Consider the following 24,164-nt stretch of genomic DNA (forward strand, 5'->3'; position numbering starts at 1 on the left):
ATTTGGGTACAACATTATTTTAATTTTTTTTCTTAGGTCTACCTGCATCTAATACCCTACCTATTCCTCTCGGCTCTTTCCTTTTTTTCCTGGATTATAATGATCGATAAGTGGTAATAAATTAAAGAAAATGGATAAAAATGATGAAATATCCATACCTACTTCATTCATTTTTAATTTTTTATGACGCTCAATTTTTGTTTTTTTTTTAATTTTGAAGGCGATGTTTTATAGAGTGGGGCAGGGTACAGGGCCGAGCGAGACAAAACAAAATAAAATATCAATTATCAACTGTATAGTAAAAATTCAAGTTTGAAAATTATACTATGGAATACTTGGCAATGATTATTTTATTAGGTATTTATTTTTGTATGATGATGAATTTACAAAATGGCAATTGATAAGTAAGAGGATTTCATCAAATCAAAATTCAAAACTCGAAAAGTCGAAAGGGATGAAACCCCTAGAATCATGAGCTACTCAAAATAACACCCTGCGCCAAGAATAGGGTGGTGTTGGATGTTTTGCCTACTTTGCGCCTAGTAACAACTAACAATAGTGTTGCATTTGCATACGATTCAATTTTGGCATTGGTATCGGTATGGGTACCTAACTATTTATGCAACACTGTCAGTAAATTTATAAGATGGAATAAAAAATTCAACATTATTTCATTCATCGAGTCGTTCCATACGTTCCATAAACTACATTGTTTTTTATAAACATCTTCAATTTATGGGAAAATCCACCCAGCATCCAGCAGCAAGCATTACGTCACGAATCAACATTTAGCGCAAAACTTGTTCAAACTGATTCATTGCCTGCTTACTTTCATGTATGTTGCATTAATACATACACCATGCACCTAATTGGTCGGACTTCACATCGACGGTCTCATCACAAATGTTCACAGGTTACAACAATAATAATAGCTTGAGACATTTTTATATGAATTTTAATTGCCGTGGATACTCGGAAGTTCCTGTTAATAAAAGTGAATTCGCCAACATGAGTAATACGAGACGAGATACAAAAATCTACATACTCTTGTTCTGCTTCAACAATTTTGATCGTTTATCTTATTTTAGAAAAATTTTCAACACGCTGGTTCAGTCACAATTGCAAATTATCTTTACAATGCTAATGCAAAAAAAACCATCATGAAATGCATTACAATGTGTTTTTCATTTATTCTTTTTTTCTTCAATCACCATAACTAAATAATTACCATTGCTACCGAAGTCGTGAATAATTCAAGGTCTTGTTTGTACTATTTTATCCAAATCTATGTAACCTTTCATGTGTATTACAGCGCTTAATCATTGTAACGAGATGAGAATGAAATGAATGAGCTGCGATTCAATATATGTTTTTTCTATATTGAACAAAATATCAGTAACACAAACATAAAAATCTCGAGTATTAATTATCATTAAATCGATACAAATCGAATTAATACAATTTTTTTAAACATAAAATTGCACATTAAAAATATAGTAAAGTAAGTATTAGGTACTGCGCCGCGTGTTCAACATTAACAAACAAAATTAGAAAAAAAGAAAAAAAACGCATAATTTGATAAAAATGACTCGAAAAATATATATAATACAAGACAGAAACATTTTACTACCTACATTCGATTTATGTTCTTCATTCAAACGAAACAATAAACCAATCCTCCGTTAATACTACTGAGCAAACATATACAAACAAATGAAAAAAAGGAGTAAAATCCAAAGTGATACATAAACAGAAGAACAACTTGCCTGGTAAAACATAACACATGCACATGGTATCGAAAAAATAAATTGCAAACATGCAGTTTCGTGAAAAACTACCAGTGGGTGATTGTCATGGCAAGGTTTGAAAAGAAAAACAAAATTACACGGTAATTTAAAAAAAAAAAAAAAGTACATAAATCGAGGAAGAAAAAAACAACAGAATATTCTGCGTGACGTAGACATATAGAAAAAAAATCAAAACTAAACGAATTTTAAGGTAAAATAGAACTGTTGACTTTTGTTTTCTAAAGTTCATTACAAAAAAATTACAAGATACACATTATTATCACATAAATATTGCAAAACGCGTTTAATTCAAATCGAATGACGTATTTAAAAAAACAAAAAACGAAAACAATCAGGTAAAATAAAAAAAAAATTGAATACATTAAAAAAGTATCAGAAATAAATACGTAATTGAAAAAAACAAACACATTTCGCAAAAGAATTCTACATTAGACATTGATTTTAATAAACGAACGTTTGATTCATCTAATTTTCTTTTTATTTTGTTTACTTAATTTTTTTCTTTTTATTATCATACCGTATAATGTATCTAAGCCTTCTTGCAGACCTTCTCCGGTGATGGCGCAAGCTGCTTGAATATGCCATAAATGGCTATTGCTGCCATTGCCGGTGATCTCGTGTAATCCTAATAATTTTTCTAACTCCTTTGAATCTTTGGCGCCCGGTAAATCTTGTTTATTAGCTAAGACTAGAATAGGAACACCGGCGTTATCCGGCGATTTCGCGGTTTTCAGAAGCTCCATTTTAGCTTCCTCCATACGCTCCATATCTACACTATCGACTACGAACACGATACCATCTGTACACCTCGTGTAGCTCTTCCAAAGCGGTCGCAGTTTCTCTTGGCCGCCGACATCCCACATTAGAAAATTTATACCTTTCGAACGACCAATGGTACCCTTGATTTTTTCGCAATTGAAACCTATCGTAGGCACTGTGTTCAAGTATTGGTCGAATTTCAGTCTGTAAAGAGCGGTCGTCTTGCCGGCGCTGTCCAGCCCGAGCATGACTATGTGAAGAGTGCCTTGGCCAGTGGGCAGCGCGTCTAATAACGACGAATTTTTCCCCATGGTTGCTCCCATTTCAGTTTACCCAGCATACCACCACCTGAAACAGCAAAAAAAACACACACAACGTAATGTTAATTAAATTACATCAACTCGGGTATAATACGTTAGATATAAAATAAACTCGTGTTTTTGGCTCGATATTCGCTGCAAAAATTTTAAATTACAACCTCGAGATGAGATTCGATCGCCAGAACCGAACGCGATCTGTAATTTTATTTTCCATTAAGAAAAAAATAACTCTAATTGCTATGCGGTTAACGTAAACACAGCTCTTTACAAGAACCAGAAGTGTATACGGAAATAGATTTTTTTTCTTCTTCTTACTCTGTACAAAATATAACAATTCTAATTGACTTTCAATACGGTTGTTTTTTTTTCTTATACGTCGAATACTTCAGCAGATTCGGTCAACAGCTTTCTAAAAATCTTTCATTCGAGAAAAATGAAAACAAATTAGCGTCTGATCCCAAAAGTAGGACTAACTTTGTAATTCAAAATAGACTTCTGGTGTGTTTTGTTGGCATAAATTTTATACTCGTACTTGCTGTTCTTGGTAAAGAAACGCGGTGTAATTTCATTGTTTTAATATTCATTCTGTTTCTGTTGTTTTTTCTTTAGTTTTCCTATTCAGCTCGGAATATGGGACATTTTTTTTTTCAACGATTTTAAATGTATTTCGAATAATTCCTATGTTTATATTTTCAACGTGAATATGCCTTTGTATTGCGTTTATGAAGGAAGTTGCGGTGATTCAATGACCACTGCACATTTTGTATAAAATATTAAAGAAATAATAAAAATTATTATCCAGAACGATTTTAATGACCTTTTTATTGAGACGTCGTGTTTCGAGGAGTAACGAGAAATTCATAATTTTGCGTGGCTTCGAATGATCAAATCCCTCAGTTTCCTTTTCAGTCACCCAATTTTTATCAAAATCAAAGAAAGCAGATACGGAGGGGTCGAATCCAAAAATTACACAAACATTCTGACTCAGTAGTGTCGAATTAATGAGAATCGACACGTTCCATCACATTTTCATCATTATTCCAACTCTTCGTAAAAACAGGGAGGCTGGAAGAGCACTAAGGGTTTGTTTACAAAAAATAAGTAACTATGTATCCGAATAGTACCTACCCTACAATCCCCAAAAAACGACAGATCGCACGTCATTTTCTATTTTTCAGGGGCTTTGCGTGTTGAAGGGCATAACGGAAGGCTCAAAGGGGCCGAAACGAAAAAATAAAGCCAATATTCAAACTTAGTAGGTACCTTTCATTTTTTCAAAATTTCTTGAGTATCCTGCATGTAGTAAATCGAATCCCTCCTCCTTTAATTAGAAAGTAAGTATTTTTGAATTCTACTCCCTTCCAAAAAAAAAATCGTTCATAACATTTTGGAGATGAACTTTTCAGATTTATTAGACACCTCCTCCCTCCCCCTCAAAATGTAGATCTTTTACTTGGAAAATGAGTTGGTACCAAATTTTAATGAAAAATTCAGGACATTTTTTCAATTTTTTTTCATTACTTTGTCAAAGAGACGACTTCTTTATCTTTGTTTTCTGGATTTTTCCTCCATAAAATCAAAAATTAATTTTCTGTGATGAAAAAAAATTAAATAACAAATCATATTTTTCATTACAAACAATAACCTCAAGCTGAATTTGTCAACGTTTGCTCAAAATACTTCGGAAGAATCTCATAGAAAACAAATATACTCTACACTCCAGAGGAGACGGACGGCATATTTTGTGCAAATCGATTTTATTTCTCATCATTTTCGTTGAAGGATCCTTAGTCATTCCCAAAAATCGATTCTTATGAAACCCTAAGCGAGGTTACTCAAGTTCCCAGTAAAAAAAATGGGGTCTTACGAATAAAATAAACATTTTGTCATTGGCAAAGAAATGGCATGAAAAAATCAGGGTGAATGAACATAACCACACTCTCGGTGGAAGTATATTGAGTCTCACGTTGGAAAAGCATTATCATGAAGTGGGAAAGAGGGAAAAAACATAGCCTGACCAAAAGTGACTCGATAAATAATAGATTAATCAACACAATCTGATGACTATTTACGGAAATGTCGGATTTCTAGAGAGGGAAATAACCCACACAGGGTGTCAACCAACATAAAGTATCTGTACGTGGCTTCCAGTGTTTTAAAAAATGCGGGTATCACACACTACATGCCCATAAACATCATTTATTTAATTATACCATTTTTTAATGCAAGAAAGTCACGTAGGAGCACTCAAATATGAGTCGACATCTCGACAACCTGTAGCAAAATAGAGAATTATCAACAATACTGAAACTGGTGTGATTTTTTTTTTTTTAGATACCATCTCTAAAAATTTCTACAATGAACTGGGTACTCTATATCTTGGTAATACTTCAAAGCAAAATATTAAAAAAATAAACTAATTAATTAGGTACCTACACAACTTTTTTGCAAAAAAATGTAATTCATAAATGAAAAAAAATACCTATTCGATTATTTCTACATAATTGAATCAGTCATTTCGAAAACCCCATAAATCACCATTTAAGGGGTTTTTATGTTTTTCACTGATTCTGATGGTGCTTTGCGAGCTCTATCGGATAAAGTTGGAAGGTAGCTCAAAAGTGCATATTTCAGCGTTTGTCATTTCGAAAACCCCATAACTCCTGCATTTACAGGGTTTTTGAAATCATTTTTTTATAAGACAAACAAAGAACATTAATTTCATGAACATCAACGTAATTCAATTTTTTAATTTATGCCGTGAAATGGATAACATTTTTGTTGCTTCTTTATTACATTACATTAATTGAGTCGTAGATTGCAGGTATAACTTCAATAAATGAATGAAAATCCATACTCAATCATTTTGGGTATTGTAGTTACTGGATTTTCTAGGATTACGTGTCACTTTTCAGGTTTTAAAAAAAAGTCATTTCGAAAACCCCATAACTCCACATATTTCACAATGGAATTGCTCGCAGCCTACAAAACTTCAAGTTCTGGTAAAGGTACAGAAATATTTGTAATCATAAGACCTATCGATTACTGCACAAGTTTACTGTTATACCATGAAAATAAAGCGCACAAACAGTTTTTTTCATTTCCTGAAAAATTTTAAAAAGGTTCAGAATGGGGTTTTCGAAATGACTGATTCAATTGCAAAAAAAAAAAAAATACAATATCTTCCATGCAACCCTCTCCTTTTTCCCCCATCAAAAAAGAAAAGAGAAAAAAAATGAAAATGAATCGAATAAGAATTTTTTGGTAACAAATCAACAATAGGTGTTCATTATCAAATCAAACATTTTTTTCATTTTTTTTTTTAAATTCAAAATAGAGAAACGTATAGGTAATAACTTTGAACAGAAGGAGGAGGAAAAAGAATAACCTATTGATTAGAAGTCAATTTCTTCAATCATTGAAAAAAAGCCTCGATTTCATTCAAAAATACACCCATTATATTTCAGGACTACCTTATTAGAGGGAAAACCAGCTTGTGTTTTTTTTTTTCGAAAAGCACGACGTCCAAAATTGTATCCTTGTCCCAGTTATTTTAAACCGAATAAATAATAAAATAGAAAAAATGAACCAATCCTACACCGGATTAAATTTCGAGCGAAAAAATGGCAAAATACGTTTCAAAATATGAGTATTTTTTATTCATAAGGAAAGTTTCACGCTACGAGAAGGATTTTTTATCCTCGAGTTAGTTCAAATGATATTTCTCCTCATAGCATAAAGTATCAAATATCTTAACAAATCACCGGGGTCGACATGACAAAACACAAAATAAATTTTTGATAAGCTTTTACGTTTTAAAAAAACCAAATGAGTTCTACTGTTTCTCTAGATAAGATATTCTAATTCCAAATGGTAATTTGATATGTACGTAATATCCCATCTAAAATATGATTTTCTCTTAATTGATTGTTATCAAGTTGAAAACTATAGTTTTGAAAATACGTAGACGTACAATTAGCTTTATCTAAACCGCATATAACACGCACTGAAAATACTACAAACAAAGTTATGGTGTTTTCATCGATCATATGGAGTACACAGGTCTGGTCTACGTATCGTAATAATGAAGTTTCGATTTGGAAAAAACTTCAAACCGAGCACGCTACTTTGAAGTTTGAAGGGAAAAAAACACAACAGCTAAATAGCCTTAATACGTAATTTACTTAACATTATTTTACAACCGCGCTGTCGATGCACTGTGATTCGTGCTATGGTATGGGTATTACGGTGATACCTTACCTACATAATATATAGTAGGATTGAAGACCTCACAAGAAGATATCTCAATCAATACCTTGGAAAAAAACGTAGCGTTGGTGATTATTACAAAGTATCTACTATCTACCTATGTGTAGAGTAGTATAAGAGGACATGATATTATACACAACCAAGTGTGATAAAATTCGAGAATTCGGACAGTTTTCGGATCGAATTATTCATATGCCCACGAATTAACAATGAATAATGTAGACAAGTCAGTTAACAGCGTATTATTCTATTCGATGTGTCAATTATAAAATGGAAAAAGTTGCGAGGGAAATGTATTTTTGGTTTTTAAAAAATTACCTGAGAAATAATCAATCCCACCATTCAGATTTGTATTCATCGACCTTGATTTGGACAAATTTTATTTCACCTTGAAGTGATTAAATTATTCTTGTTTGTCTCTCGATTTTTTTGTTCAATGAAGAAGCAGTAGAAAAACATAATTAAATCATTCGGCTAAGATCAATCCATCAGTTTAATCTTACCACACCCAGACAATGACTTTGATAACCCCCCCCCCCCACCCCATTTTTGTGCAGATTCTAACTAAAGTATATGAAAATTAAACTTTTAGTAGCCCAAAATTACTTTCAAGTTTTAAATTTTAATTATGAACCAAGAAAATCGAATCATCCGAGAGACTTCAGATCAGTAAAAAGTGATGAAAATTTAGTTTTAACAGGTTGGTGTTTTTACTAGAAAATTACTCGTTTTCAAAAATATTAAATTGTCGCTGAAAACACACTACTTACTTTTATTAAAAAAATATGATTTTCGAGTTTTTAAAATTTCGTAAAAAATTTAAAAATCAACTTGATCAGCTGAAATGTTGATTAGAGGCATTTTGCAACATGCACTTTCCAAAATCCAACTTTCATTTAGTAGTTGAATACCTTGAATGGCTCTTTTGTGATAGGGTTTGATGATTCACAAAAAAATTATTCCAAAAACGTCATTTCAGGTATTTTTCTAGATCTACTGACTCCGTTGCTTTTATTTTTACCATTTTCTATTTTTTTAAATAGATAGGTAGGTTTTAAAAAACTTGTGTTTTTGAGGAAGAACAATAATGAGACAAAATATGGATTAAATGCGAGTCTAGCCAGTTTTCAGTGCATTTTGAGAAGTTTTTTTCTCTATTTTACACAGCTTTATTCCCATTTTAGTCAAAATTTTGGTGTTTCACAAAACTTTGGCTACATTTGAATAATTTAATTCATTATAATTTTCAATGATTTTTTTTGCAGGGTTCAAAATTGTTATTAAAATTGCTCCAAAAAATCAATTTGAAGGTGTCAAGTTCACATATTCGCTTATTTTTCTAATGTGACCCCTCTGTCATTAGAACATGGTAAGAATATCTGAACATAGAAAAATAACGAGAAACGCGTCGTTTTTAGGATTCTTGAAAGTCTTGAGCAAATCCACTCATTTTTTATCCCTAAATACCTTTCCACCTTTCCAACAATTGGAGAAAAAAATGAAAAAATTGTGAAAATGGGGAGTTGTAAGCCGATTTTTACTCGCAGGAGGTCTATGAATTTGAATATTATGCATTTATTTTTCTTATTAGATATACCTCAGTGCTTCCTCAGCCCTCCTTTTTTGAAAAAAGAGCTGTTGTAATTTTAAAACTTGCCTGCCAAATGATTGCAGCACGATGTTTTACAAATCAATAATATTTACTGTTGAATAATTTTTAGGTAAAAATGTCAGCTTTATTAAACATGCATGACACGTGGATTTTTTCTCTGAACACATAATATGTGATTGTGTACAATGATCGTAATTTTAAACTAAAATCATCATTAATCATTTCAATGCAGTATGTCAAATCACATCCTGCGATGGTGTGACATCTGTGAATATTTTCTAATTGAGAAACAACGCAGAATTGAAGCACATAGTCACAAAATCAATTTTTCAACCATTCCAGATAGGCTGACCTCGAGGCTGATTTGATTACGAATGAACATCAAATTTAAAAATTTTAATAACAACGCCTACATCGTGTTCATCCACCACATCGTATACGAAAGAGCATAAAAATACGAGAAGAAATTTCATTCGCTTTGCTATCTCAATGAAAAAGCAATAAAAAACTTTAATAAAATGCTTTCTCAAGATAAACCATTAAAAAATCTCATTTTGGTCCGAAGCTGCGAAGTGAAATACACAGCAACAATAACAACAAACTGGGCTTGAAAAAACTTTGATCTACTGGTAGCTCATCAATAAACGTGCAAGTATTCGTATACATCTCTAACTTGTCCGACTACGCGAAAAAAGTCTCAATTAATATCTAATCCAGTCAGTCCCTCTGAAGAATTTATACTCGAATTTTTCCGCATAATTCAGTATCAACTAAAAATACGATACCTACGACATATTTCCACTGAAAAAAAAAAGTTGAGAAACAAAAACAAAATACTCGGCCGTTAACTAAAATAAATCAAAACGAAATCTTTCAAACAGGTGCTCGGGCGTGGGATTCATACTGATGAAAAAAATGCAAGTAGGTGTGAGAAGCGCGTGGGTATATTATTTAAAACGCATCTTGAAACTTTTTATACTTAAATACTTCGTTTCCAAATTTGTATACGCGAACATGAAATTAAATGATTTTATCAAACGATTTCCGGTCTATAAGTAAAGTAGAGAAAGGTGAAAAAAAATTCTAACAGAATGAAAACCTCGACAAAAGACGATGGTGGTTGTCCGACTCAGAATACCAAGTACGACTATGGTTTTGTTATCTTGATTTTGGATTTTATTCTTTAAAACCATATTTAAGGCGTGATTACAGTAATTACCTATATCTATTTTACCTATATAGGTATATAAGAAATACGACTACATTTTCAGCTTTGCGGTGAAGCGTATTAAAACAGTAAGTTCGTCGTCGCCAGCATTACGTTCATTAAGCGGAAAATAACTTCTGTAATGCCACCACATTAGATACTATAGGCAAGCAATATAGGCATTAAGCAGCTCGATATATTCAGTAAATGTTTACGAAATCATAGGTATCGTTCAAAGTCCGCCGTTGAACCTTCAAAAGTAATACCACACTTGAGAAATTTTCATCGTATATAATATGGATGGATTTCTTTCCCAAGTTTAATATCAAATTGAAAATTAATAACGTGTAACTCGATTTGGAATCTCCTCGTACATATCGCTTTCTAATTTTCTATCGTCGACTAATTTGTTTTGAAAATATTTCATTAGCGAATTGAATAAATAACCATAAACATGTCGAAATTACTTTTCGCCGGTATTCGTCAGGAGCTTATTTGAACGGTGATAATTTCAAATGTAAATAAAATATCGACAGTAGGATAAATTTCACTAGAACTTTTTCGTATTATATTTACGTACAAGATGAGGTAATTTTCTCTCAAGTTTATTTCGCCTCAGTTGCCTCAGAACAACATCAAATTTTACAGGCAGAATACAAGTTTTCATGTTCAAAAATATATATGTAGTTACACCAATAGTAGAGAATTTTTGCACCAGAAACCTTTTAATGTAATTAAAGCATCATTTTTGTGGTACCTTTCATTTAATTTACGCTCGTTTGTTTGTTTTTTTTTTCAGTTGAATGAAAATTCATTCATCTCGAGATACCATGTACTAATTGCTTTACTTTTCAGCAGGAAAAAAAAACAGATAATTAAAAAGGATTGGTATCCGTTTGATGTTATTTACTATGAAATTCCGTAGCTCTGGAAAAGTACGGAGGAAATTCGAGGTTCATTTGCCAGTTGCCAAGTCGTAGTGCTATACACGTTTCCTAGTTCAAGGCCGATCAAAATTTTCTCCAAGTTTTCATTACTGTAAGTAGATAAAACTTTAGCCGACAGATGAGATGAAAGTTGACATTACATTCTTAGAATTCTACGCGTGCCAAAAAAACCAGCTCTTTTATGGATTATGGCATTATCCCGCGTTACCAACAAATTTCGGCTTTATACGTTCTCGAGATTTTAATTTTGAAAATTTCGATGAAGAATTTCAAGCAGGTAGTTCGGCAGTTACCTATATACTTATTTTTCTTCGTACGAGTATAAGTTTTCTCACATACACGGAATCCTTTAAAATAACAACAGATGTTCTTACAGCGAAGAAATACGACTTTTTCTCGAAGAATTCAATTCTAAAAAATTTTCAGAAGTTCTGCACTTACAAAAATTTTTAATGTTTAGCAGATATTTTCAAAATTGAAAAATTACCTACATCAATTATTAAATGTAATAAAAAAAAATAATAATAAAAAATAAAAAAAAAGATTTAAAGAATGTTTTTTTTTCTATAGGTACGCTTTTCTATCGATTTATTACGTCTTTGTTGGAGAATTTTAATTGGAAATTTTTACAGGCTACATCTTTTGAAGCATTTAAATTATTTTCAACTTTGTACTTTTTTTCCAATCCTCCTACGCACTTCGAGAAGAATTTCCAATAGAGAAGCACAAAATTTTGTGTAATTAATGAATAAAAGCAGGTTATTGTAAGAACAACAACATTTCTATTCTTGAAAATAAATTTACCATTTGGAAAAAAGAACCCAATGAAACATCGAATAGAAATCAAAGGATATTAAATTCTTTTTTCTTTGAAAATTGGATTCGAAATTCAATAGGTACATTTCGAGTTTGCGTGCCCACTTCTTCCCTTTTCCCGTTAAAAAACAATAAAGAAGAACGACATTTCAAAAAAAAAAAAAAAATGATTGAAAAATCAACAGGTTGCCCAGAAAACACAAAAAGGTTTTCATGTTATTTGGCTCTTATTTGACATAATGTATTCCTACACTTTGGTAATCGTTTCATATTTTCATCAAAGTCGGTTCCAAAATATATTCCCCTTGATCAAATGTTCCATGAAAATCCCTCCAAGAAATGTCTAGAATAGAGAAAGAAAATTATTGTTCCATATTTCTAGACGAAATTTTAAAATTGAAAAAAAGAGGAAAAACTGTCAGAATTTTGTTTTAAAGATCACAGCAATGAAATCTAAAAAAAATGTCATATTTCACAATAAAGTATTTCAGAACCCTCAAAAAAAATTAACTACCTATGTATAAATTCAACTTTGAACTAAAACGTTGTCTTGTCTAATATGTCTATAGGTGGTATAGGCTCCGTGAATGAAAATAGTAGCACAATTCGACATTCGTAATACTACTCTCTAAATTTGAAACAGTCAATTTCACTGTTTAGCAGTCACGACATTTTGCCTTTTTAAAGCAGTAGGTTTTTTTACTGCAAAACAGTGAAAAATCACTGAATTGGTCAGTAAAAAATCATTTTGACTGACCAATTCAGTAATTTTTCACTGTTTTGCAGTAAAAAAAACTACTGCTTTAAAAAGGCAAAATGTCGTGACTGCTAAGCAGTGAAATTTGACTGCTTTAAATTTAGAGAGTAAGTAATACGTACGTATTGGATTGGAAAAAATATTTTTTGCAGATAAAATGTTTGTCAAGTCAACTTTACAAAATAGGTCATCTTCGAAATTTAAGAAGCTACATTGATGAAGGATTTTGACCAAAACACCAAATTCAATGAAGACCTTAATTTTGGGTTTAAAGTCACTCCAAAAAAATGTTAGCTTCTGAGGTGCCCCTGTAAAGGAAATATGGGTCCTTAATGGGAAGACATTTTCGAAAAAATCATGTTTTTGTTTTTTCGCTCCAACATTTACCCAGCCTGTTTTGGGAAAATGATACATATATAAATTTTTTGAAATTCTGCATCGGCCAAGGCCCTTTGTCAATTTCGAAAAACAAAAAAAATTAATAAATTTTTGGCCATTTCTCTTGATCCGTTTAAAATGGCAATAATGACTAAAAAGCAAATTTTCCATAAAATAAGCGATTTGCAAATATTCATCCACTCAGTTGAACACTAAAAGTGGTCTTGTATTTTGATGGCAAACTGAGCCATTTTTTCTGAAACAGGTTGGGTAAGGGCTGGAACGAAAAAAAATCATGATTTTTTTCGAAATACTTCCTCTTTGAGAACTCACATCACCCTTCCCAGGGCACCTCCTAAGCAATTTTTTTCAGAGACTTTCAACTCAAAATGAAAGCGTTCATCACTAAATTTGGACAAAATCTTTCAATTTTTTTTTCACGAACCACCCACCACCCTATTATAGAAAATTATTCGAGTTATCGAGATAGCTCACTTGAAAATTCGAGCTCTTAATAGATCTATTTTAGTGCCTAGAGATAGACCATTTTCTAACATAACTTTTTTTATTGGTCTTCAAAAGCTGCATCGAAATCCACGAGGGAAATTCTCGTTCTTCAAATCTTCAAACTCATCGCCCTTCCAACGCAACCCAGTAGATTGATTTACGTGGGTTAAAAAACTTATGTATCCCACCAAAATTTCGAATTGAAAGACCCCCTCCCCCCACCCCAAATAAGTCATCGTCACGTTAGGTAAAATTTCAACTTTTAGGAGGATCATTTACTTTTACAGCTTACAGCAAACAATAATCAGCATTACGGTAGTGGTACAGCACCAGCATTATGTAAGATAATAATCGTTGAAAATTTGCCAAAAATCGAAAAATACACGTCGATGTCTGAAAATGTGGCCATCAGCTGTCTCGTACAGTGAAAATAATAATAGAAACGTGATATTTTGAGGTTATCTTCTGAAATGTCCTAATTCATACAAATTATCATCGTCATAGACATAAAATTTCAATATTTAATCGCAGAATATGACGATGATATTACCACGATTTGGAATATAATTCTGAAATTTTCTCGGGTATCGCTCACTTTTCCCAAAAATTTACAACTTTTTATTCAAACTCATTATACGAAATGGAATATTTTGGTTTCTTTTAAAACACCACGTTCCCTTTTTAAAAACCAATAATACGGACAAAAGGTAGATAGGTAATTTCTGCCAAAAATGAATCATCGATTTACCTGCTTCAAAAAATCGTCGTTATCCAAAATTAGAATCTACACGTGTGATTCAACTATCTACCTGATGTATGAAAAATGACCTCAACAATACAAATCACAGGTTTACAGGTATAATATTGCAGTAGGTATAGGTAACCAAATACTTCCAAAGGTATTGTACATATTTTTCTCCACATTCGCTGATCTTACAGAAAGGACCAAAAAACCGCAAATGAATCACTCGATAATATTTTGCCTTTAAAAATAATACACAACACGTGCGATTCTTGGAAACCTTAATAAACATTTAGCTATGCGAAGCGTTTCCTACGTATAAACACGAATATGTAAAAAGAACTTCGCTGCTGAATGCTGATCTTTCCTCGCCCAATCTTAGCCAGCCAAAACAAATCCACTTAATCTATTACCGCTTATTTTAATACTTTAATTACCTACAGATGTATATTATTATTTATGCCTCGGAGATATTTTATTTTCTTTCGACTACGACCGACTCTTGACGGCCATTTTTTTCCGTCCAGTTTTAATTCTACTAGGCGAATTCGGAACACATATTAGAATCGATGAGTTTAAAATCGTATAAATTATTATCCATCTATGGACAAATTAAACCAGACACGAATACTTTTTAATCATTTCACGAGCGGAGTGTGTACGAATATACGAGAGTTCAAATTCCATTTTATACCTAATAATCGATATTATTTGGTACTTTTTAGCTTTTTTTTCTGTTTTTAATTCGATAAAAATTGCATCAAGTTTTCTAATCAGTTTTTCGAATCCATTCGATATATTATACGAGTGTGAAGTAGGTAAATAGTATGTATGATGTTTGAGTCGTTGAAATGATCGCGCATTCTGTGTCATAGGAAGCACAGCACACAGCACATCGTTCGTTCTGCCCCGTGCAATTCTGTACAGTACACGCGGCCTATACGCACCAACGGTCAGCTCTCACTGTGAATAACGTAATCAACCTGATAATAAGTATTCACTTTAGTAATATATCTAATGTAACTTCGCGATTTAGGGCAAGTGGATTCTATGAATATCTCGGCTGGGTGTAGCACTCTCTGCGTGTAGCTTCCTTTGAATTTTTATTCATTATACGTAGACGTACGTACTCGACACTCGTACGTTGTACTTTAATCTATTCGTACGTACTCGTACAAGCAACCAAAGCACACATTTTTCGGTATATTTTTCACCAGCATAATAAACCTAAGATAGTATAGGTACATTTACCTATGTATGTATCTATCTATATCGTGCACAGGTAATTTTTCACGACTTGAAAAATTATAAACGCACGCGCGCGTTCGATATGCATATAAACGAGATCGCATTCGCATTACAGCAACTACAAAGTCTTTCAGAATAAACGCTCGAATGATAAAAGAGCGTGCAAAAAATGTAGAAAAATTAACGCTTCGACGCCAGCAAAATTGTACCCCTCAATTCTGCACTATTTCAAAACCACATAAATACATATAATATTCATGGAATATCAATTTCAAGGTGTAACAGTCTATTTGAAAGAAAAACAATGATTTGACGTTTCAGTCACACCAAATTGTGTGAGTTGAGGACATTTAAAAAAACTTTCCTAGAAGAGGAGACTTTACACCGGGGTTATTCAACGTCAATTGAACCAAGAAGTGGTAGGGGAGTTCGGCGATTTTTTTGAAATTTTTCCTGTGGAAAGACCTTCCGAAGAGATAAACAATGACGCACATCGCAGCCCTCTAGCCCATTTTTAAAGGCAGCCAGGGGGTGTCAAAGTTTTTAGTGAACCTAAAATATCATCCATTTCAGCAGTGGATTACTCGATAACCGCGAAACCTACCAAAATGGAATATTTTCCCATAGTTACGGGTTTTGAAAGGCTTTTTGGTGATATCTTGAAAATCAGTGTTGCCACTTTTTTTCGTACAAAAAATTAGCGCAAAAAGTTTCGAAACGTAGTTTTCATATCGTTCCGAAAATTCTGAAAAAAATATATTATGGACAACTTTTCATGCTGAACAACATATTGAAAAATTGGGATGGTACCACGTTGCAAAGTTGATTTTAAAAAATTTAAAGTTTGCGAAAAAACGCGATTTTTTTATTTAAAACATGAAAAAAAGTTTTGATGGGTGAAGTTGACCCATTTGACCCCTATTTTTACGTATCCGTTGAAAAAGTTGAAAACACCCTTTCACTCGATGAAATGAACTCCTCACAAAAAATCAAAATTCGAAAAGATTCAAAAAATGAACGAATTTTTATTTTTTTGTTGTGAGTGTAATTTTTATCAACTTTTTCATGAAATACGTCATAAAGCGGTCAAATAAGACAACTGAATAATAAAAAAATCGCGTTTTTTTGCTATTAACTTTAAATTTTTTCAAGTCAACTTTGCAACATGTTACCATCCCAATTTTTTAATATGTTGTTCAACATAAAAAGTTGTCCATAATACATTTTTTCAGAATTTTTGAGAGTTGGAACGATATAAAAACTACGTTTCGAAACTTTTTGAGCTAATTTTTTGTACGAAAAAAAGTGGCAACACTGGTTTTTAAGATATCATTAAAAAGCCTTTCAAACCCCGTAACTATGGGAAAATGTTCCATTTTGGTAGGTTTCGCGGTTATCGAGTAATCCACTGCTGAAATGGATGATATTTTAGGTTCACTAAAAACTTTGACACCCCCTGGCTGCCTTTAAAAATGGACTAGAGGGCTGCGATTTGCGCCATTGTTCATCCCTTCGGAAGATCTTTCCACAGGAAAAATTTCAAAAAAATCGCCGAACTACCCTACCACTTCTTGGCCCAATTGACGTGGAATGACTCACCGTCAACTCGAAATAGAGGTTTTCAAACTGAATTCAGTCAACTTTTTCCCCAGAATCCACCCTAATAAGACAGAAGTATCTACTGACCTGTGGTTCGAAAACTTCAAAAATTCGCCGAAAATTGAAAAATAAACTTCATCAGCTGACAATATTGGGAGATAGATTTTTTAAGTCATATTTCGACGTATCAAAGTTAGATCTCATCTGAGATTTCGGAATAAAGGGGTTCCCTTGTAAATACTAAATCAAATTATCATTAATAAAATACATTGAACTAGAGCATCATCCCCTATACAGAGACGAAGAAGAAGCACTAAGATAGGAGGAGATAGTAGAAGTAAACCAACATTCCTTTCACTACATTTTTTAAATCAGCAAATTATGAAATAAGTTGCGAAAGGATCACACAAAAATTTGCACGATAATTTTGAGTAAGAAATTTTAGGCTCGCAACTATTTTTCATTTTCTTCATGGGGCACTTTGGTACACTAGAAAATCAGTGTTTAGAAGGAAAACGACGAGAAACAATTGTACTGATCTTTTATCGAGTTTGAAGAATGACTTTGAAAAATTCTCCAAAACAAAATAGGTAGGTACTAGGTAGGTACATAATTCTAAATTATATTAAACTGAGGATTTGCAGATAAGCTCTACTCTACTAAATATAACTGTAACTATAGAAATGTAAAATTTCTCGCATTTTTTGCACATTCGTTTCTCGCACGAGCTTTATTCCTAAAAGACCCACACACACGGCGAAAACTTTCCACCAGTATATAATTTTTTTTCGAAACCGAGCACCTACAACTCGCGTACTTTTTATATTTATGATTTTGCTGCATCTCTTCGCCTCGCTCTCCGCTTTTTCTAAAATATCGTACCTGCGATTTAAATTCCACCGGCACTTGGTACCTTTCTGATACACCAGAACCGCATTCCAAAAGTAGGACACGTGTTTACTGAAACTACTGTCTAATAAACCACTACATAACTTTTCTCTCGTACGCGCGTATATATTTTTATGAAATACTAGTTTTCTTTTTCGGTTTGTAATTTATAAATGAACACAGCAGATCAAGCAGCACTTTCTTCTCCGTATGCAAAAATCCTTAAAGCCTTATACTTATATTCAAACTAGTTTATTATATGTATCAAGTTCATCAAACTAGCATAAAACACACCGGTACCTATACGCAAACGCATATCTACTACACACACGTACCTACATTTTTTTATATAAATCATCCTCACCGTATGAAAGGTGACAAAACAGCGGAATTTAACGCAGGTATTTTATTAGCACGCATGTTTGTAGGTATTTATTTTGAAATTTACGCTTCACCTATCACACCATCACGAGGGAGTGGTAAGCGGCAAGTGTTATTATAGATGTAAAGTAAGCGTAAACTTTAATGTACTTGAAACGATGGAAATTACCGAATTGAGAAAATTTTCCGACGAGAAAATACAACGAGTAAGTGCTTATCATCTTTAGCCACTTGTTAGTAGGTTAACACGCTGGAGGATTCAAAAATTAACTTTCGTACTGTTATTTGAGGTCGGAGCACGACAAACGTGTACTTGGCAGCTTTTATATGATGGAAAGAATTCGTACTCTGGGGAGTCGCGAGCTTTTTCGAATTAATCGAGTTGAAATACGTTGATCTCGACTTTGAGAGAGGAACACAATATAATTATTTTAAAAATGAGAAAAAAATGCTACATACAAAGAAAAAGTAAGTAATACAAAAGTGGAAAAATATTGAAGAAAATAATGAGACGTCACGACAGAAAGCAGTTATATTCATCCCTCGGGCGGAGAAAACATTTTTCCCTTCAATTTCAGTACCAGGGGAACCTACTTTTTTGAATTTATGGGTTGAAAAAATTCACAAAATTTTCACAAAATTGAACTCCTCCAAATATACTTACTTAGTAAGTATCTCAAAGTTGAAAAACCACATAAAAATTCAAAATTTAAAAACCTATCCTTTTCATGATATGCAAAGAGAAAAAATGAAGATTAAGAGGCAACGCTGAGTTGATTAAATTTCCATTTCCTCATTTAGAAAAAAAATAGCACGCATTCAACGAGAATGTTCGGAGAGAAGTGGAGGAATTACCTAACGTAGTGACCATGAAAGCTCCCCCATTTTTTATGAAAATTTTATTGCTGGTTTTATATTTTAAGTAGTATGTTAATATTGAAAGTAGGTATTATTAGTTAAATTCTACATACAAAATTTTCGGTACTATTCTACCGAAATTTAGTTTCTTTCTCGTTGTAGTATTTATTTTGCCGCTTTGTTATGTCAGAAAATTGCATCAATTTTTACACAATTTTTACAATATTTCAACATGTTTTTACAATAAAAATAATTTCGTATGGTTTTCATAAATTTTTATAAATTTTTCAATACTTTTTCACAACTTTTTGTCAATTTTCCAAAGTTTACAATTTTTTAAAATTATTTTAAAAACTTGTTGATATTTTATAAAATCTTTGCTACATTTTACAAAAATTCTATAGAATTACTTCACTAAGCAGTCATCAAATTTACTAATTCGCCAATTTGTTTTTAGCTACAGAAAGTTGCATTAGATATATTCTGAAATTTTCGTACTTATCCAGATAATTTGAAGATTTTTACTCGATTTTAAATGATTTTTGTACTGTAGGTACTTACAGATTTTTCTGATTCTTCGAGAGTTTTAGTGATTTTTTTGTATCATTTTACAATAATTTTTCCTGGATTTTCAGCTATTTTTTATTAATTGTTTGATAATTTTGAAAAACTAATTGGCATAATGTTCTCTCATATTTAAATTTTCAAAGAAACTTGTATTTATTTCATCTCTTAGTACGTCTTATCAAGAAACTACTTCACTAAAACTCGAACAAAATAGCTCAATTTTGAAAAAAAACAACAATGCAAGATCTCATTGTAAAAGGATTACAAATTAATCCTAAACTCCAGTAGAACTCGAGCAGAAAAAAGAAAAAAAATGAAAATAATATTCTCAAAAAAGATCGTTCTTTAAAAAACTAATCAAAAATTGTTGTAGGCAACGTTTTTTGCTTGGATTGAACAGAAAAATTTATTCGTCAACTAGAAAGAAAAAGAGTTGAAAGTGTCCCAGAGTCTAGATTTAAATTTTCCAAAATAATCCTAAAAATTGCAAAAAATCTAAGAATTATTTCGATTTTCTGAGACCTAATTTTTCAAAAAAGGTCTAAAAATCTCAAAATTAGCCAAAAAAAATGTCTAGGTGATTGTGAAATCCCGCCAGATTCTCAAGTATTCCTCTGAGCTGCTGATTTTTTTTTTTGAAGGGTGAAGAAGGGCGAGGGTTACGTAATAGGTTCCTAATAGGTTTCTGTTTTGGTAGAAAAAAAGACAAAAAGGACGATATGAGTGTTTGAAAAGTTTCCTTGAATTGGTACATAAACAGAAGGAAATTGCATTCAATTTTGTAACATAACTCTGAAAAAACAGAACTCCTTCGAAAAATTGCATACACATGTTTATCACTTGCTCATTTGTCATCGGCAGATCTATTTTTAATTTAATTACGCCAACGTATGTGTTATTCAAAGGAAACCGAGAAATTAGGTACATACGACTGATAACGATGCTGAATGCTGATAAAACTTAAAAGTGTTCTAAAATCCATATTAAGACAGCTGTGTAGTGCGAGGAGTCGGGTTAATGGAGTTGAAATATCAACCCATGTGTCTCTAACACTAATTAAGTTAATTTCATACACTGTAGATACAAAATACATTTATCTACCCAGTAGCCACGTCTCTGTTCTATTTAAAAATCAATAATCCCCAACTAGATTTTTCCAGCGGTAGCGGTCACTTGTTGAGGAAAAAATAAAATATCATCTTCGCAACATTCATTTCATACATTCGAATTCGTCAGAATACAAAACTTCCAAGTGGTTTTTCCCATCATAGGTAGGCATACCCACAGTCAAACAAAACTCAACCTACTATATAAAACTCGATGCCACTTTTAAAAAAATGTTACCCAAGTTTTTGAGCTACACAAAACGGAAGTTAGAGTTGAAAAGCTTCCACTACAACTTTGGGATATTTAAACAAAAAAGAAGTAATTTTACCATGCGACAATTTTTTTTTAAAAAAAAGGACTTGATTACATTTTAAGTGTCCCTTTTCTATACTCGTTTGCCAAGTAGGCAACGTACAATACCGCAAAAGATAGCTAACGAATCGACGTTCATTATGCATCTGAATTGAACTGAAATACCGCAGGATATTATTTTCGAAGCTCTAATCAATAAATTACTTGTTCGCGTGACATATACATACACACAGTATCTAAAAATGTTCAATAATTAGGTATTTTCATCGGACCTTTTCGAGTATCGAATTACCACTTTTAAATCCATTACTTACCTACTAACATTTTACACTCGAGTTCACGTCACATTAGCAGCGAATGTATAGATAAAGAAATGGCCAAATGAAGTTCAAAAGAAACATGATCCTTGAAAAGTTTTACACGTTTGTTAAAAGGACCACCAGGATTACAACTACTCACAGGTAATAGCTATAAAAAAAATCAGGTATATAAAGAAAACAAAACGAAAAAACATCTTGAGAAGAAGGGGGCGAAAGAAAGAGATGGTCTATATAAAAGAAAGAGAAAATAAACAGACGTTTCGTGTCATTATAATGTTCCATATGATGGACCTGTTCATGGGTTAGGTTAGGTTAGGCATGGTATACTGTTTTGTATCTATTTAGTATCTCTACCTACTACTTGATACAATATATGAGCGAGCATTAAGTAAATTCTGTGTAGGTATCCATTATTTTGAGTCTTTTCAATTTTACATCATCTCCAGGGTACCTAGTCTTCCGGCTGCAGAGGACAATATCGCCGAATAATCTTTCTGCTTCCATGACTCAGGACGCCATGCTTGTCCATTCGTCCAGCAGTCCAGGTTTTTAATACCTGTTACCTTGTAATAATGAACAATCTCAACCTGGCGGGTGTTTTTCGCGCCAACATGTTGTTCTTTGATTGGGTATACCTACCTACTTATTTTTTTTTGTCCAAGACGAGATTTCAACGATGGAATGCGCATTTTAAGAAGATCGACGAAATCGAGTATTAAAAAAATAACATCGAGTTGTCTGTGTAGATGATGATATCGTAGACATTTCTAAAGGAATAAATGCCAACGTATGACACTGTGTTATTTCGCGAATTTCGGCATAAATGATTAAAATACGTTGTAAAACGATGAGAAAGATATTTCTTGTTACCGCACAACAACAACAGCAAGAAGAATTCACTATGGAATACAATTACGTTATTTAATCGTTGATACGTAATTAAGGAAGCATTCTGCTGGAATATTATATATTAGTAGGAGCAGAACTGGAAACAATTCTATCATCTTTTTTTTTCACATCGATGTGAAGGGAACTGATATTTTAAATAACAACGAAACTCGCGTATCGATCTCGATGAACCTGATCGAGAAATTTTCACTGCTGTATAAATTTTACGATTTCCACTAAATGAATTATCACAAAAACAAACACAATGCACCGTTAACAAGGTAGGTAGGTAGGGTAGGGTAAGTAAGGTAAGGTACATTACATACGATACATCGCATCTTACTGTTAATCGTTTTCATGCGGAAACAAATTAAAACATACGCGATTTATGAAAATAATTCGAAAGGAACGGCGAGTACGTTTCAAGTCGAAGCCTAAATTAACTGGTTTCTCGTTATTTAACGGGTTCATTTTAGATGAGAATCGTTTATTATCGTGCAATAACTAATTGGTTATTGATAAATATGTACCTACAAACGCATTCGTGAGGTATTTAAAAAGATGTTAACCAAAATACAAACGATATACGACGGTACCTCAAAGCAATTTGAATATTCATCGAAAAGACTTGACTAGAATTAATTTCAAACAAACAAATGCGAACAATTGAAAAGTCTGAAATTCAATAACAATGATACATCAAACCTAAACGAATAATAGAACATCACATCCATAATAAACTCACACTGCATGTAGTGATCATTCAAAATATTTTCTACTAGCTGCCAATACTTAAAAACTGTTGATGGGTATATGAGTTAGGTCGCTACGAGACTGAAAATCGTAACTATGAAGAATTCGAAACAATATTTTTTCTTCTTCAAGAGTTATTTCTATCTGATTGCATTGCAAAGAACAGAGAAAATCTATAAATATTTCAAGAAATGTTTGAAAATAGAACTGCTCTCAAATCTCAATTTGAAGCATCTCGTTGAATTTGGAGCACAAGCTAAATGATCATACTCACTATAATTTTTAGTGTTTCATTAATCATAATAAATGAAAAAATCTCAATCAACTTACTTTGTAGGGATTTCCACTGGCGAAATCAAATGTCCGACTTTTGAATCCTCATCGTAGATAGTAATTTTAAGATAACACTGGTAACAGGACAAGTTACGCAACTATCTCGTGTCTCGGTGAAGTTTAATTCTATGTTAAATGCACGTTAATTTAACGAAATGTCGAAACTATCAAATACAAAAATAAAAATAAATGATGGGATCAAAAAAAATGCATCGTAATGTCACAATTCGATTACACAAAGATCGCGAAAAAAATGATCGAAGATATGAATCAAGGACGCTAATAAATTGAAAGTAATATACAAATTTCAGCGATGCTACAATTCTATAGACTTTGTTTTTAAAAAAGGAACAAAAATTACATTAAATTACATCATTTCAAGTATTTAATTAACTAATGAAGCTCGAAAAACACAACTCACATCCCCTTACCCACTTCATTTTACAACAACTGATCAAACTTCGCTGAACTTTTCATTTCGAAAGAATTGATAACGTTACTGCGTTTTAAAATATAGCCTAGTGACGCTGAGGATGCGACGAAGATGTAATGGCGATTTTATTCTGTAGGTTGCGTTGAAAATGGAGAAGAGATTATTTTTGATTTTAATTTAAATTACTCGTATTTTGGAGTTTGGAGAATGGCTGAATGGAGATTGAAGATTCATAAAATTTCGTACTCAAACTCTTCGCAATAATAATTTATGCATCATGCGAACTTGAGTTAAAGTCAAATATTGTTGGGATTATAAAATAAAAATATGACAATGAATGAAAATGAAATGAATG

The 24,164-nt window shown here is 32.4% G+C and overlaps 1 protein-coding gene across 1 annotated transcript; it reads right to left on the reverse strand.

Annotated features, from left to right (window-relative positions):
- Positions 1 to 1,358: 1,358 nt before the first annotated feature.
- Arl4 (ADP ribosylation factor-like 4) lies at positions 1,359 to 24,123 on the reverse strand. Its single transcript, XM_065344227.1, has 2 exons — positions 23,374 to 24,123; positions 1,359 to 2,915 (listed from the first exon to the last, which is right to left on the reverse strand). The coding sequence occupies exon 2, from the start codon at positions 2,888 to 2,890 to the stop codon at positions 2,270 to 2,272; it is 621 nt and encodes a 206-aa protein (XP_065200299.1). The 5' UTR covers positions 2,891 to 2,915; positions 23,374 to 24,123; the 3' UTR covers positions 1,359 to 2,269.
- Between the last annotated feature and the right edge of the window lie 41 nt (positions 24,124 to 24,164).

This window comes from Planococcus citri, chromosome 1 (genome assembly GCF_950023065.1).
Source record: "Planococcus citri chromosome 1, ihPlaCitr1.1, whole genome shotgun sequence".
NCBI lineage: Eukaryota > Metazoa > Arthropoda > Insecta > Hemiptera > Pseudococcidae > Planococcus > Planococcus citri.